Here is a 17,893-nt window from a genome sequence, read left to right as displayed (position 1 = left end):
GCCCACTCTGACTGTACATTCCCTAAGTACAATGACCAACTAACATACCAAGAAATTTTTAGAACATTTATGATGGGGATTTTTGGTGAGAATAATTTTTAAGTAGCCAAAAAATTTCAGATTCTTTCATTTTATGTACAAATACTTTGACAGTTTAAGAATTTCTGGCATTAATGTCATAGCTGACAGTTAGCAGTCCTTCCACTTTATAATTTCTCAAGACAGTTAACATCCTGTGACTATTCGTATTTTCAAAACAATTTTGAAATTCACAAAAAGTTACAAATTTTTGTAGTTTATTTTTCCAAAAAGAAAAATGAAAAAAGGTCAGAAGTGCATATTTATTAATCATATCTGATAGTATTGGGAACAAAGTATTTATTTAAAATAAATTCAGATCTCTATCACAGTTGGTTTTTTACTGCAATTTTTCAATTTTTCCTTTTGTTATGACATTTTCACAAACACTCTCTTTTAGAGAGGTCTGTAGAAAATCAAAATATTGTAGTTTTGGAGAGGTGTCATGTGGAACTTCAAAACATATTTTTTTCAGCAAACTTTGAAATAGTGATGTATCACATTCACTCTTAAACTGTATGTTCAGAGATGAAATTGGCCAAAAACGGTCTCATGAATATCAACAGAAGCTCCCTGAGGCTCTTTGTGGGTGACAATGTTGTACACAGTGAAGTCACAACACCAGAAAATTGTAACAAAATGCAAGAAGTCACATCCAGTTAGCCTACAGAAGTTGAAAAAATTTTATAATTTGTGCTTGATTTTTTGGTTGAGTTGAGAGTTTAGTTTAATACAGACACTCACTAAACTTGAAGAAAGAAAGCTGCCATTCAGTAAAATAACATATGTGAATAAAATTGCAAGTATTTATTGCTATAAAATATTTCACTAACACGTTGCCTAGAGATCTTAGTTACAAAGTTAGCTTCAGAAATGCACAGAAGACTAGAGACAACTGTTCTCACTAGAGAGTACAGGTGGAAAGGTAGGAGGGAGGTAGGGGGAAAGGTACGTAGCAGCGATAGTGAGGTATCTTATGCCCTGGCAGTGCAGTGATTTGAAGAGTAAGTATACAGCTGTAGATTTAAATGAATGATAAAAAATAAAAGTGAAAAAATAAAGAAAAAATATAAATATATGAAATTTAAAATTTCTTTGGTGCATAGATTGTTCCATGAAATATCCGGTGAAATGGCAGTTGTCAGTAACTGACCAAAATTTGTGCAAAATTTCAAGGAACAATATAAACTAAACTGCAAGTTTCCTTATATATTGTTAGGAAACAATGAAGTTTCAGCTGGCAGAGGAATGAAAAGTTCATTGTATGCAAAACAGATTCAGACACTTCACTGTTTTAAACAGAAAACACATAACACTGTATAAGTGCAAGTGCTTCTGTCATTTACTTGTCATGACTGATACTTGCTTCTGCTTAAAAAATTCTTCAATATCAAATTAACAGGGATGCCTATAAAAAACTAATAGTATAACAAAATGGAAGCTTGCAGCATGTTAGATTTAAACTTTACCTGTTCAGAAAGATCCAGCTGATCATCTGGCCTGGCACACAGTTTCACTCGTGTGCATTCACCATCGTCCCCATTTGCCCCTCCAGCTTGATCTGTTCGTTTAGCTGTTCCAATTGCTGAACCTGATTGTACTTTTATTAGTTTGGACTGTGTCTGTAGAAAATCAGTCTCACTTAATTAGTGATTACAAAACAATTATCCTCAATCAGGGGAAAAAGAAAAGAGCTCACTCTGCAGTTCAAAACTGTTAGTTTAAGTACAACTGATAACTAAGTTGTGTCACTGAAGTCTTGCAACTTTTTAACAGTGACTACTAATAAATGCAGCTACTTCTACATTTATGGTGTCTTTAATCTGTCGATTCCATCTCAATGTTTAAACATATATGGACAATAAAATTACAATAATAATGTGCTGCTATATTTATTTTCAGTGCATTTTTGTTATATCTCTATTGAACATATACTACTGACAAGCATTAGTTACTTGGCAGCATATTAACTTGGATGTTAACTGGTGTGCTTTACTTCTATTGAATGAAAGCACCTTGGAAGTGTGCATAGCTACTCAGCTGAATCATACACGCCTGTCCACAAAAAGAAACATTGCATATAAATCCTTGAGTTATACAATATAAATCCAACAATTATACAGTTTCCGCAAGCTTTCAGGCATCTACACATTGGCACAGACAAACTCTTAAATAGCTGGCCTGTGTCAGTTCAAGAATGCAAGAAACATCTAATTTGAGAGGTATAATAAAGAACAAAAGTATGAGGCTGTGTGAAAAGTAATGCCTCTGAAATTTTTATGTGAAAACTCTTGCACATTCTTAAATAAAACAAACTTTATTCTTCATGTCTGCACATTTATTTCTCAACATAGTCAACTTGGTGATGAACATATTTCTAGCAACAAGGGACCAGTTGGCTGATACCATCACTGTAGAATGTTCAAATTTGTAAATGGAGCCTCAACCTCACCTCAGCTTGCACCTCTTTGACACTACCAAAGTGAAGTCTGCAAAGGCCTTTTTTAAGTTTTGGAAACAGATAAAAATTGGACGGTATGGAAAATGATCAATGACAATGAACTCAAGGTGTCGGATTGTTGCAGAGGTTGCAGCACTCGTGTGTGTTCTGGCAATGTCATGCTGAAGTAGGAGGGGGGACTCATGTGTGGACAAACTCTTTGAATTGGTGCTTTCAGTTTCCTGAATTTTCAATTTTCTCACTGACATAGTTATGTTACACAATGACATATTACACACTACAATTCAGAGCCCTCTAGTGGCAGAGGGTTGCAACTTGTTCAGCAAAAACATCGATCAAGTGACATGTAACACCTCATCCGATATTGACAACAGAATAAAAAATTTGGAAGCATTACTTTTCAGTATGCCCTCATAAATTGTCTGGCAAATAACAGATATTTTAGGTAATTCTCATTCACTGCACAGTCTCAGTTGCACATTTTTTATTAGATTGCTTGTTCTGATCACACAGGATCATCTTCAGATCATAAACAAAGTAAAACTAAATACATATAATCTAATATTTTACAATAAGTAGCAAAAAAGTATTGCACATAAATGAAGAATTTACTCGAATAGTTGCACCAGCAATCCATATTGTCTACTCAGAACCACAAATCAGAGCACTGTGTTCTGCAGCTGTCGTCAATGTTTTAAATAGGTACATGTTGGAGGTACAGAAGAGGGGAGTGGGGGAAGGAATGATGCTGGTTGAGGGGGAGCGGCAAGGAAGTTGGGGGAGTGGGTGGTGGTGATGTCATGACTTTAACAAAAGGAGTTTTGCTAAAAATACTATGAAAAGAATACTTGTTACTCACCATATTGCGGAGATGCTGAGTTGCAGATAGGCACAACAAAAGGACTGTTCGAAAATGAGTCTCACCAGCCAGAGACTGCAGTCATCTGTGTGGGTGAACTGTGTGTGTGTGTGTGTGTGTGTGTGTGTGTGTGTGTGTGTGTTGTGTGCGAACGTGCATGTTCTATTTCCAATGAAGGCCTCGTTGCCCAAAAGCTCATTTTCTGACAGTCCTTTTGTTGTGCCTGTCTGTGACTCAGCATCTCCTCCATATGATGAGTAACAACTATCCATATCATAATACTGTTACATTCCGTCCTGGATTTTCCATTGTTGGAGTTTTGATAAAATTATGGACTGTGTAATTCTGTAAAATTCTTGTTAAAATACTAATAATGCAGAACAATGGATATGTAAAATGTAAATGGTACAAAATTATAAATTGGAGTGAGAGGGATAGAGAGCAGGGAAAGAATGCAAGGGAGAAAGGAGAGAGGAATAGTGACAGGGGTACTATGCATTTAACACAGTAGGATCTTATGCTAAAATTTCAAAAAGTCAATTATGTAAAAAACCATATGTTGAAAAATCAGAATGCACATGTAAACTGTAAAATGGGATAAAACAGTAGATCATAACAGTGGAACTAAATCAGCAAATGCTGAACTAGTAACATAAGGTAATAAAAATGTGAAACTTTGAAAGTATAAAACTCTGAAAGTGTAAAAAATAAAATCATATAAAATTTTTTCATTGAAATATTAAAAGTATATGGCTAGCACAGTGAATGTATAAATAGTGAAAGGCATAAAAAGATTGTAAAATTACAGAAGTGGAACCATGCATACAACCTAGAATTGTATGAAGTGTCATTAAATATCATAAATGTTTAAAAACATTGGCAGTACAGAACACTAAAAGTATAAATTATAAAAGTGAAACTATGTACAGCAATTAAAGTTGCAGGAAACAGGGTGTGACAGTTATCATTAATTGCATTTGCTTCTGTATGGTGGTACTGTATGATGTGCAGTTTTGCAGTATGTACGGAAGCCAATCTGCACACTGGCCTACTGCTAGGACGGTTTGTGGCCCGATATGCTGCCATTGTCTCTTCTTGGTGAGTGGAGCTGCTGGTCATATGTGTATTTCAGTGAAGTGGACAATTGGAAGAGGCTTTCAAATTTTATATTTTTAACAGTTTTATACTTCCATTGTTTTTAAAAAAATTCATTATTTAAGGACACTACATGCAATTCTAGGTCCTATACATAATCCTCCTTCTGTAACTACATGATCTTTATGTCTTTCATAATTTATACGTCCATTGTTCTAGCCCTATACTTTTATAACCTATACTATTTTAGCCCCTTTAATAGTTTTAAACATCCATTCCGGTTTTTTTAACAGAAAGGTTTCTACATGATTAATGTTTTGCAGTTTTAATATAAGACCCTCTCTTGCTACACTCACAGCATCCCTGCCACTATCCCTCCCTCCCTCCTCCCTTGCCTTCTTTCCCCACTATCAATCCCCCTTGCACACTTTATAATTTTATTATTTTATGCCACTGACATCTTACATATCCACTGTTGTACACTACTAGTATTTTAATGAGAATTTTTACATAATTATATGTCTGTAATTTTAGTAAAAGCCTTTTTGTTGAACTCATGACATCCACATCACCCCCTCCCTGCTTCCTTTCCTCTCCCCCAACCAACCTCATACCATTCCTCACCCCCTCTCCCCTACCTCCAACATATACCATATTTTACAGACAATAAAATGTTACAGACTATAAGAGCACCTCAATTTTTAAGCAATTTTTTAAAATAACATTTTTACCACTTTTCTTATTAGACTACAAAGACAGACTACCGAAAATTCTTAATTAATAAAACCAAACAGATCTTTAAAATCCCTGAAAATTGTCATCTGAACTAACTTCTTCTTCTTCTTCTTCCGCCTCTTCATCATCATCGTTGTCCTCTTCATATACAATATGATCTTCAATGCTATTGGGAGCATTACTTATGCTGCACTTCCTGAAAAAATTTGTCAACAATGTCTTCTCTAGTTCTAGACCACAGCTGTTTTATCCATCAACACGCTTGTTTGATTATAGATCATTTTAAAGCTCTCTTCAGCATGAATTCATGTTGGGTTTCATCCTTCGTCCATTTGTTCCATTTCTCTCTCATATACACGTTGAATGGTTTATTTACCAAAACATCAAGATGTTGCAATTGTGAAGTAAGTCCTCCCAGAATAACAGCAAGCTCTGAATTTCTCTGTCATAGTTTCTCTTTCACAGAATTTTCCAAATGACTACTAAACTGATCTAGCACAAGAAGAGAACTCTTCTTTAATACAGCACCTTTCCTTCTCTCCCATACTCTCTTAATTCATAATTTCATACTAGCATCATCCATCCACCATTCCCATGTATGTGAACAACACCACCTGACAGCATTTCAGGTTTTGGCATTGCTTTGTGCTTGAAAATGATCACTGGATTGAGCTCAATACCACCAGCACAACATGGGAGGACAACAGTGTAGAGCATTTTTTCATGGCCACTTGTTTTTCTACTGCAGTTTTAGCACCTTTCACAGTAACAGTTGTGTTACACGGCATATCACATGTCAAAGCAGTTTTATCCATATTTGCTATTTCGTTCAATAATAAAGTGATGGAAAGATAATACTTTCTCCTCATACCCTTGTGGCATTTTCTGAGATATTTTGGTTTTGGTTCTCGTGCGAAGTCCATGATGCTTCATAAACCTATAGCACCAACCAACTCCATCCTTAAAGTCTGTTAAGTTCCACTGTAGTGCTAACTTACGACCATGTATTTGAATAATTTTTGTATTAATTATAATGCCATTTTGACGATGACCTTGAATCCATTTCAATACATCATTTAGTTTTGGCCATTTTGCATTCAGTCCTCTATTTGCACATTTAGTATTCCTCATTTTTTTCAGTTCTTCTTTACTAGCCTGCCAATCAAGAATGGTTTTTTCTGTTGGTGGAGGGTCAAAATACTACTCAGCAGCTCTGTTTCCATGTTTTTCTGCATATACTGTTACTTTTGACTTATAGCCCACATCATATGGATACCTTTTATTTTTTTCCATTACAAAACCAACCACTGACAAAATTATTGTACTGTTGCCGTTAACACAAATCACTTTCAATTCAAGTTCGCTGGTGTTGTAGACTGCAATGATGCATCATAGACTAGACAGTGTTGTGGGTTTGTGATGGCGGGGCTGGAGGGAGACTGTGTTAGCAAGCTTGTGAATCTCCACTACTCATGTTTGTCAAATTGGTGCACTGCTGCTGCCAGTTGAATTCAATGTTGCTAGATAGAGATTTTCCACAGCATCAGATATATGAAGTCTGTTCAAAAAATTCTGAAACTTTGTTCACAAACTTTTTCTATGCTTACCTTTTATTTATTGTGCATAGTCTCCTTCAAAATACGCTGCTCCACAATTGATACACCACTCTCAATGCCATTTATACTTCTGGAAGCATTTTTGGTAAGCCTCTTGCTCGTTCATGTGAAGCACCATCCCTGAATTCCCTTTTATCTTGTCTATTGTCACAAATCTTCGTTGCCCATAATGGGGTTTTCAACTTTAGTAATAAAAAAAAGTCTCAGTATCAGTCACAATTCTCTTAAGGATTCTTGTGATCCAAAAGCTCTTCACAGATCACAAGGTGAAGGTCTTTCTGGTCTTGATTCATGAGTCGTGGGACAATCTCGGTGGCAACACGATGCAGTCCAAGATGCTGTGTCAGAATCTCATGACATGATCCAACTGAAATGTTACATTCTTCTGCAACCTCTTGGATAGCTAGCCTTCAACTGGCATCCACAATTTTGTCGGCGTTCCTGACATGAGCATCGTAAGTAGACGTCAAAGGGTGTCCTAAACAAGAGTCATCTTTAACTTCCACCTGGTCATTTTTAAACCATGTGAACCATACACCGAGTACGGCTTAAGTACTCATCACTGTAGACTTCATGAATCATTTGGTGTGTCTCTGTAAAGGTGTACTTGAGTTTCACACAAAATGTAATGCAGACACGTTGCTCCTCTAACTCTGCCATCTCGAAATTCCAAAATGTGCAAGACAACAGTCTACTCAATGCAGCACTGAACAGTAACTGACAGACAAACAACAATATAACTTCTAGCAGTTATACATTAAACACAGGCGTGTGCAGTGATGCAAACCTCATTTTGCTCCTACACACCACTGGCATGAAATCATAAATGTTCCAGAATTGTTTGGACAGACCTCATATGGCCATTTTTAAGACTGGTGGGAATTTTAAATGAAACACAGAACTTTTTATATTAATTTTGAGTATAAGACAAACCTGAATTTTGGAGGCATTTTTCAAAGACAAAAGTAGTTTTTATAGTACCTGTTTCAAACACTGACTACAGTTGCAAACCACTGTGCTCTGATACGTGGTTCTGAGTAGACATAATGAGCTGCTGGTGCAACTGTTAGGTAAATTCTATATTTATGTACTATTCTATTTTTCTACTTATTGTAAAGCATTACATGATTCATATTTAGTTTTATTTGGTTTTAAATCTCAAGATGATCCTGAGTGATTGAAACATGTAATCTAATTAAAAATGTGCAACAGAGACTGAACAATAAAAGAGAATTTTCTGAAACATCAATACAGTTGGTGATTCTCACAGCATGAATATGTCAGCTCCTCTACAGCTGACATATTCATGCTGTGACAGATTCTTCAATTACGTGTAGGATCACCAATTATTTAGTTTATAAGTGTTCCATACTTATTCAGATGACACTCAATTTTGTAATTTTTCTCATCAATTTGATATGTGGAACAAATAACTAACTAACAATCAATTAAAATATCATTGTTATTACATACCATTCAAACATGTCATAATTATCTTGACAGACTAGTTTTATTTGGACGAATAAAAAGAAATGTTAATCTTTAGCGCACATAGTATACAACTCGAATTTTATGGCACTATTTTATATTAACTGACTACTAAACTTGAAGTAGCCTGAGTAGTATTTTCAAACTTTCATCATAAGTTCAATGGCGATTTCACATCCACCCTAATAGCCAAACACGTTAAAGTGCCTGCTTCTGGGACACAGGAAGATGTGCCAGCCCTGAATCGAATCTAATTCTGAGTATGATGGGCAAACATCTATTAGGTGCACTACGAATGTAGTGGTGTGGACATGTTGGGAATGTGGGTCTCACAGGGAGCGTGCAAGGGATAACTCCCTGCAGGCGCACTATCCTCTGTGCCCTTGGTGGCTCAGATGGTTCAAATGGCTCTGAGCACTATGGGACTTAACATCTTTGGTCATCAGTTCCCTAGAACTTAGAACTACTGAAACCTAACTAACCTAAGGACACCACAGAACACCCAGTCATCACGAGGCAGAGAAAATCCTTGACCCGTGGCTCAGATGGGTAGAGCGTCTGCCATGTAAGCAGGAGATCCCAGGTTTGAGTCCTGGTCAGGGCACACATTTTCAACATGTCACCAATGAAGTATATCAATGCCTGTTTGCAGCTAGGGTGTCCATTTAAGTATCATTTGAATCTAATTCAATGATTAACAACAGGGACCGGTGAGTCGGCCAAACTGGACATGAATTTTAGGCAGTTTTCCACATCCACCTAGCCAAATCTTGGGCTGGTTCACACATCCCACCATAGACAACCATAGACACATGATGCACAAACATTCTGTAATACAATATAACATTTGACAATGTGATTACAGTTCACACAGACAGAAGGGACATGTGGATTTCTCCATGAGAGGGAGCTAGCATTGTCTTTAAAATGTCTTTGGGGGTGGCAGCCCCATCTTAATAATAGCCTCTAATTGGGTATGGTCAGTTCTTCAAGAAATAGACGTGCCATACCTGTCCCAAACCAGCATTAGCTGCATAAAGGGCACTGGACAAGAAGGAAGGAACTGAAACAATTTCTCATCATTTTGAAAGCAAGTTAACTTGTTCTCAGTCTTTTTACCAGAAAATTATATAAAACAGAATGTATATTTTAACACATCACAATTTACTTCCCCATTTTTAAACAGGTAGATTTAAAAAATAATTTCAGATTGACTTTGATTTAAACAATAACAATAAACACAAAAATAATTTTTATGGGAAGTCTGCATCCTTGTCTAGGGTTCAGAGTGGTTTCTTTATTCTGGACCAAAGATCTTCAACTAGCTGACAACAGACATAAGGCAAGAAATTGAGAGTCTCTGCTAATTCAAAACTACATAAACATGAATCACTCTTCCTACAAAGTCTCATTATATGACTTATTCTAGCTAATAAGGAGGATATTTTAGCAACAATTAGAAATTTCAAATCCACAAAAGCTACAATCATAGATGGCAACCCAGATTACACTGCTAGGAACTGTGCTGACCTTAAACTAAATCCCTCGGCATTTATGCAACAGTTCATTGTCAAATGGAAGTTTCCCTAGCTCTTTAAAGAAAGGGTGGTAATGCAAAAACTAATATTCAAGAATAGCAAGAAAGAAATGTAGCAAATTACAGGCCTGGTGTACTATTATTTGATTTCTCAAAAGTGCTAGAAAAAGTTTTCCATAAGAGGTTTCCACATTTTCTTGTATAAAAAAGTCAACTCTTTTCCACAGTAGAACAAGGTTTCAGGAAATTCTGATAACAAAACACTGCTATTTTTTAATTTGTAACTCAAGTACTCCATAAGTTTCCAGTGGAAAATGTTAATAAACAATACTAGTTTTCTTGCTAGATTTTTTTCTTTGATACACTGGAGAATGTATCACTGGTATAAACCTCAATCTGTCACTGGCTTTTGATATCATTTATCATACCACATTAATTTACTAACTGCACAGTTTGAGCATCAGGAGCAAACCCAACAAATGTCTCATGCCATACTCATGTAGACAGAAGCAATAGGTTGAAATTTCAAATTAAATAAACATTGGTCGGGATATCAGAAAATTACATATGGCAATTTCCTTTTGTATGTAAATGACTTGATATCAAATAAATATTCCTAAAATATTATTTAGCTTGCAGGTGATACAAGTGATGTGAATTCTGAAACACTCCAGAAGTCTATAACAGAAATTTTAGGCAGTATGTAAAACTTGTTCAAAAAAATAAACTATTGTGAGTTAAAACAAAACAGTACAAAACAGTAACACTAAACTGATACAATTCAAAAGAATGGCCAGAATATGAAATAAATGTACAGTGGAATGACAAAAGCATTCAGCCAGTAAATGGTGTAAAATTTCTAGGAATTTGACTTCAGGTTATTATTAAATAGGAAACACACATTGAAAATTTCTCAAAGCTAAGTACTACATGTTACCTAAAGAGTCATCAAAAATTGCTGCTACAGACACTATCTTAATTGTTTTGGCCTACTAAGGACCACAAGAAATACGTTATGTATTCTTTCATTCCTTCTTTCTTTCTTTCCAGTAATTTTTCATTCTTTCCCTTAGTTTTTCCTCTTCTTTCTTCGGTCCATATTGCACCTGCCTTTTTCTTTGTTTTCTCCTGCAAACCCTTGAAACCTATTACTTTTTCTCTGAACATTTCTCTTTCTCCTATTTCTTCCTACATTATTTCCATTTCCCTCAGATCTGCTTTAACTTCTTTTATCCACATCACTGATGTTTTGGGGTTTCTGTCAAAGAAGTTAAAAATTCCTCCTGTTATCCTGTTTTCATCTAACTCTTTTAGGTGTCTACAGAACACAACCCTTCTCTTCCTCATCAGGTCTAATATTCACTCTATTTCTTCATAAACTTTTTTTATTACTTCTTAATTTCTATTTCCCGCTCTAGTATTTTGATTTCAAGATTTTTCTGATTATTCCCCTTTCCTTATTTTCCATTTCACCTGACTGTTTGGCTATCTTTAATGAAAGGTACTCTGATGCATAAAGGCATTCTGGTTTAATGACATTATTGTAGTGCTAAAGTTTTGCATTTATTGATATAGATTTCCTGTGAGAGTTTTTGATAGCTGAAGAGTCAGCTCTTTTTTGCTTGCCCTTGTCAGGTTAGATTCTTCACGTAAGCATTTGGTTGTATTATTTCACCTGGATATTTAAATTTTGTAGCCTTTTTTATTCTACCACAATCAGTTTCCATACATTTCGGTGCCTCCTTCAGATCGGACATGTATTCTGTTTTTACAAAACACATTTGTAGGCCTCTTTTTGAAGCTATCTCTTGTAGGAGATTTATCTGCATTGTTACATGTGCTACAGATTCAGCAAAGATGGCAAGATCATCTGAAAAAGCCAGACAATCAAAACTCAGGTTATCTTCTTTTCTCCCAATTGTGATTCTTCTAATTCCTTCTTCTTCTGTTCTTTTCCTCCATTTCCTGATTACCTTTTCTAAGACAAAATGGAACAACTGCCTTACACCAGTTTTGACCTCAGAAGCCTTGGATGATTTGTCTAAAAATTTAATTTTGCATTTTGTATTTGTTTGTGCATCTTTTATGACTGGCACTGATTTGTTGTCAGCTCCAAACACTTTAAAGGCGTAGAATATTGTTTTCTTGTCCAGTTGGCTTTCTAGCCGGTTTAGTAATGCTTTTGAAAGAACTTTGTAAGTCACTGGAAGGAGTGATATTCCTGTATAGTTGCTGGGGTCAGTTTTATAGTTTTATCTCCTTTCCTGTGGATTGGGTGAATTAATGGTGTTTTCTGATCTTCTAGCATAGCTTCTGTTTACCAGATTTTTGGAAAGACTCCATGTAGCTTCTTGATTGTTCCCGCACCTGCAATTTTCCATATTTCAGCAGTTACTGAATCTTCCCTGGGGGCCTTGTAATTTCTCAGATATTTAATGATATTTCAGATTTCATCCATGCTGGCTGAGTTGTGTGAGTGTATCCTGAATTTTGTTCTGAAAAATTTGCTCTTTGTGCCTCACAATTTAACAACTTATTGAAATACTTCGCTAATATTTCACAGTTTTATTTGTTGTTTAGGGTTAATTTCCCATCTTCACTCTCGGAGCACAAGGTATGTAGTTGGTATCTTTGGAGGCTTTGTTTAAATTTATAGAAGCTCCCAGTATTTTTCTTTTGGATGTCTTCTTCAATCAGTGAGAGCTGGTTTCTTTCCAAATTCTTGTGACTGCTATAATTGTTTTTGATGTTTGAGACCTTTGTTGTTTGAAGCTGATAAAAGTCTTCACTTCTTTTTGTGGAGTACCATTTCTGCCAGGCTTGTTTTCTAACTAGTAATGCTTTTTCACACTTTTCATTTGATCATCTGTGTTTTTTGTATCTTTTGATTCGTGTTATTTCAAGGGCTCTTTTGACCAATTTTGTTTTAATCTCTTTCCCAGTCTTCTGAGTATATATTTAGCTGTTCCTGCAATTATTCTTGTTTCTTCACTTTCAAAGTTTCTGTATCTATTTTATGAATCCTATGTTCTTGTCTTAGAATCCTTGTTTGTGGGATAAATCTCATTTTTATTGTGGATAGTTAGTGATCTGTTTCAATATTCACACCCTTTCTAACTTTTACATTCATGATTTTTTTTCACTCTTAAATGATATAGCTACAGGGTCAATCTGGAATTCTCCTAGATTTGTGTTAGATGATTTCCAAGTTTTTCATTTCTTTAGCAGTTTCTTAAAAATTTTGGACAGTAATTTGAGGTTGATGTCTCTCCATAGTTCTATCTTAAATTATTTATTTTCTTAATTTCTTATTTATTTTGATTTTATTCACTCTGTATTAAATTGTACTTTGGGACAACATAGTATATGGTATGAAGCTTTCTTGGCCGCCAAAAATGAATTTCAAGGCTATGAAATGACTTTGGATTTCGATAAAATAGGGAAAAATTTACTTTTTTTAAATCCTAGTGAAAATGCAACTCTTATCTGATGGATGCACATAAATAACTTCAAGAAATGTGAAAGGCTTTGTAGATGCAATGTAGTTCTAAACTGTATCATGTCAGGCTTACTTAATTACAAAATGCTTCCCTATAACATCATTAAATATATATTTACCCATCATATCACTTCTAAACTGTCTCATTCTAAATTGTACAGCACCTTGTACAACAAAATGTAATGAAACACAAAGTAGCACTGTTCACTGTAAATAGGTCTCTCTTTTCATTATTACAATTTGCCTCTTTTGACATCTACTTTAGCTCATATGTTGTATAAATGATTTACCAAGTGCTATAGATCATAAGCATCTGATTACCATGTATGCTGATGACATATGTGCTGTGTTTTGGGCAGACAGTGAGCCTAAACCTCGTGAGGAAATTCACAATCTTACTGGAAGAGCAAGATCTCTCTCTGAGAGAGATAACTTCAAAGTTAACACAGAAAAAATAAATATACAAAATTCTTTGAATGATGAGAATCTGCCAATTCTGAAACCCTAACAACTGTGTATTTTGGATTAATATGCTCTTTCTTGTCTGACAGAATAGTACTGTGTGGGAGGACCTGCCAAAATAATATGAAAAGGGTTGTGGTGACTATCAACCAAGTCGTGTATCAACTAGATGGGTGTGTGTGTGTGTGTGTGTGTGTGTGTGTGTGTCTATATATATATATATATATATATATATATATATATATATATATATATATATATATATATATATATATATATATATATATATATATATGCTTCGGACAAATAAAATAGTGCTTATTGCATGTGGTATAGCGTACATCATTGGATCTGGAAATTCTACAACACTAAACCCATAGGGTTATGATATCGTAGAAGAGAACATTGAAGATCATAGCCAAAACGAAACCTGAAACTTCTTGTGAAAGCTTATCCACTAGTTTTAATATTATCTCAATTTATGCCATGTATATGTTACAAATCATAATGTTAGTGAAAGAAGACTTGAAGGTGACAATTAGAAACATACAAATTCATGGCAATGGTATGATGTATAAAACAGATTTTCCCGTGCTTAATGGAAGATTAATGCTAACAGCAAAAAGCTTTACGTCAAAGGAGCTATTTTTCATAATTTGCTACCAAATTATGTTATGATTTTGACTTGAAATGCTTTTGAAAGGAGTGGTTTTGCCTTAAATGACCATATAATTAAGATCTAACTTGATAAGTAATAAAAGTAAAAATCCTATCCAAGCAATGAATGTAGTACTAAATTGCATAAAAACAACTGTTGCACAATTGAGAACATGATTGTCTAATTGTATGAATCAAATACCTGTACAATAGTGTACAAGACTTCTCTGTGTGCAAAAACAGCATAGCTGTTGATATTACCCATGCATGTAACATTATGAGTTATGAGCAGAAAGTAAATAAATTGCTGAATATTCTTCCACTTGGTGAGATTGTGGAACACAATGACTGGATGCGTCATGCATTACAAGCTTTCAAACAGTATCATCAGGTACAAATTTCTTAAAGCTCTGAATGCAAAAAATACACCGAAAACTATTTAAAAAATGGACTTAATAAGGTGTTTTAAAATTTTAAACTTGTTATAATTTTGCATTTGACTTGATATTTTCTTTAACATACAACATTTTCAACAACACAGGACAACCACTCCTTAGAAAACTGGAAATAGCTCATTCCTGACCACCAAGAATTTGAGAGTAGATTGTAGCACATCATCAACACTCTTGCACTTGAAGCTTCATTGTTATATTTCTTGTTTCCTAACAGATATGACACAAAGGAAGGGAATACTTACATACAGTAATGAATGACCAATTGTGGGCACAATCAATCACATGTTGCTAACATACAATAAAGTAAATCAGTCTTCTAAACTGGGGCTCCCTACCAAATCCAGTCTCCTCAGGTGCCAGTTCCACAGTACACATGGATAACCTTTGGTGAAGCAAAGAAATGGGGAAAAGTCTGTAGCAAGTTCAGGACCTAACTGGCTAAAATATGTAGATGTTAAGCCTCTATTCAAGAAAGGGGATAAAGAGATACCATCAAACTACAGACCGATTTCACTTTTGTCAGCATTCTCAAAAATTTTAGAAAAAGTAATGTACATACAGCTTCTCAACCATCTGACCACAAATAACATATTATCAAGAACACAGTTTGGATTTCTGAAGGGTTCTGATATCGAGAAGGCTATTTACACCTACAGTGATAATGTACTTAAATCATTAAATAACAAATTACAAGCAGCAGATATTTTCTGTGATTTGTCAAAGGCATTTTATTCTGTGAACCACAACATCCTTTTAAATAAATTAGAATTCTATGGTGTCACGGGCAGTGCTGCAAAATGGTTCAAGTCATACCTCACTAACAGGAAACAAAGGGTGTAAGTGCAAGGGACTAGTGAATTAAGTCATCAGTCATCATCAGAATGGGAAGAAATTACATGTGGTGTCCCAAAAGGATCCATCTTAGGGATATTGCTTTTTCTTGTGTACATTAATGATCTCTCATCAGTTTCACTGTCAGAACCAGAGTTTGTTTTGTTTGCAGATGACACAAGTATTGCAATAAATAGTATGTCGAGTGTAGTTCTAGAAAGATCTGCTAATGATATTTTCATGGATATTAATAAATGGTTTAAAGTCAACTCATTGACATTAAACTTCGAAAAGACTCACTATATGCAATTCAGAACCTGTAAGAGGTTTCCACTCAGCATAAGCAAAAAGTATGAAGAAGAGCAGATAGAAAAGGTAGACAGTCTGACAGTCTTAAATTCCTGGGATTACAACTTGATAATAAATTCAGTTGGGAGGAGCACACCACGGAACTGCAGAAACGCCTTAACAAATCTGTATTTGCAAATCGAATGTTAGCTGACATAGGCAATATAAAAATGAAAAAGCTTGCATACTTTGCCTACTTTCATTCCATAATGTCATGTGGTATAATATTTTGGGGTAACTCTTCAAGTCAAACAAAAGTTTTCAGAGTCCAAAAGCTAGTAATACATATTATTTGTGGAGTAAATTCACAGACAACCTGTAGAAACCTCTTCAAAGAACTGGGTATACTAACTACTGCCTCTCAGTATATTTACTTCTTAATGAAATTTGTCCTAAATAATATATCTCTTCTTCCAACAAACAGTTCAGTTCATACATACAATACCAGGAACAAAAATGATCTGCAAAAGGACTTAAAAGTACTTACTTTGGTTCAAAAAGGGGTCCACTACTCAGGAACACTCATCTTCAATAATTTGCCAGCAAACATAAAAAATTTAGTTACAAATAAATATCTGTTTAAGAGGAGCCTGAAAGACTTACAAGTGGCCAACTCCTTCTACTCCATTGACAAATTTTTTAATAGAAACAAATGATGTATTGTATATATTCATACTATTAGTATTGTTATATAATGGAGGGAAACATTCCACGCGAGAAAAATATATATGTGTGGATGGATATGTGTGTGTGTGTGCGAGTGTATACCCGTCCTTTTTTCCCCCTAAGGTAAGTCTTTCCACTCCCGGGATTGGAATGACTCCTTACCCTCTCCCTTAAAACCCACTTCCTTTCGTCTTTCACTGTCCTTCCCTCTTTCCTGATGAGGCAACAGTTTGTTGCGAAAGCCTGAATTTTGTGTGTATGTATGTGTCTGTTTGTGTTTCTATCGATATATATATATATATATATATATATATATATATATATATATATATATATATAATGGAAGGAAACATTCCACGTGGGAAAAATTATATATAAATACAAAGATGAGGCGACCCACCGAACAAAAACGCTAGCAGGTCGATAGACCCACAAACAAACACAAACATACACACAAAATTCAAGCTTTCGCAACAAATTGTTGCCTCATCAGGAAAGATGAGGCAACAATTTGTTGCGAAAGCTTGAATTTTGTGTGTATGTTTGTGTTTGTTTGTGGGTCTATCGACCTGCTAGCGTTTTTGTTCGGTGGGTCGCCTCATCTTTGTATTTATATATATATATATATATATATATATAAAAGAAAGATGATGAAACTTACCAAACAAAAGCGCTGGCAGGTCGATAGACACACAAACAAACACAAACATACACACAAAATTCTAGCTTTCGCAACCAATGGTTGACTCGTCAGGAAAGAGGGAAGGAGAAGGAAAGACAAAAGGATATGGGTTTTAAGGGAGAGGGTAAGGAGTCATTCCAATCCCGGGAGCGGAAAGACTTACCTTAGGGGGAAAAAGGACAGGTATACACTCGCACACACACACATATCCATCCACACATACACAGACACAAGCAGACATTTGAAGATATATTTTTCCCACGTGGAATGTTTCCCTCTATTATATATATATATATATATATATATATATATATATATATATATATATATATATATATATATATATAAAAAGATGATGTGACTTACTGAACGGAAGCGCTGGCAGGTCGATAGACACACAAACAAACACAAACACACACACAAA

General features: G+C 35.0%; 1 protein-coding gene across 1 annotated transcript in view; it reads right to left on the bottom strand.

Moving 5' to 3' along the window:
* The window catches only part of LOC124799087 (dynein intermediate chain 2, ciliary), a 260,121-nt gene that overhangs the window by 230,442 nt on the left and 11,786 nt on the right, over positions 1-17,893 (bottom strand). The window contains exon 2 of the mRNA XM_047262625.1: positions 1,548-1,700. Coding sequence (XP_047118581.1) covers positions 1,548-1,700 — 153 coding nt within the window. The remainder of the gene's footprint in view (positions 1-1,547; positions 1,701-17,893) is intronic.

Source organism: Schistocerca piceifrons, chromosome 5 (genome assembly GCF_021461385.2).
Source record: "Schistocerca piceifrons isolate TAMUIC-IGC-003096 chromosome 5, iqSchPice1.1, whole genome shotgun sequence".
NCBI lineage: Eukaryota > Metazoa > Arthropoda > Insecta > Orthoptera > Acrididae > Schistocerca > Schistocerca piceifrons.
Note: the sequence above shows the minus strand (reverse complement) of the source record. Positions and strands in the feature narration are given on the sequence as shown.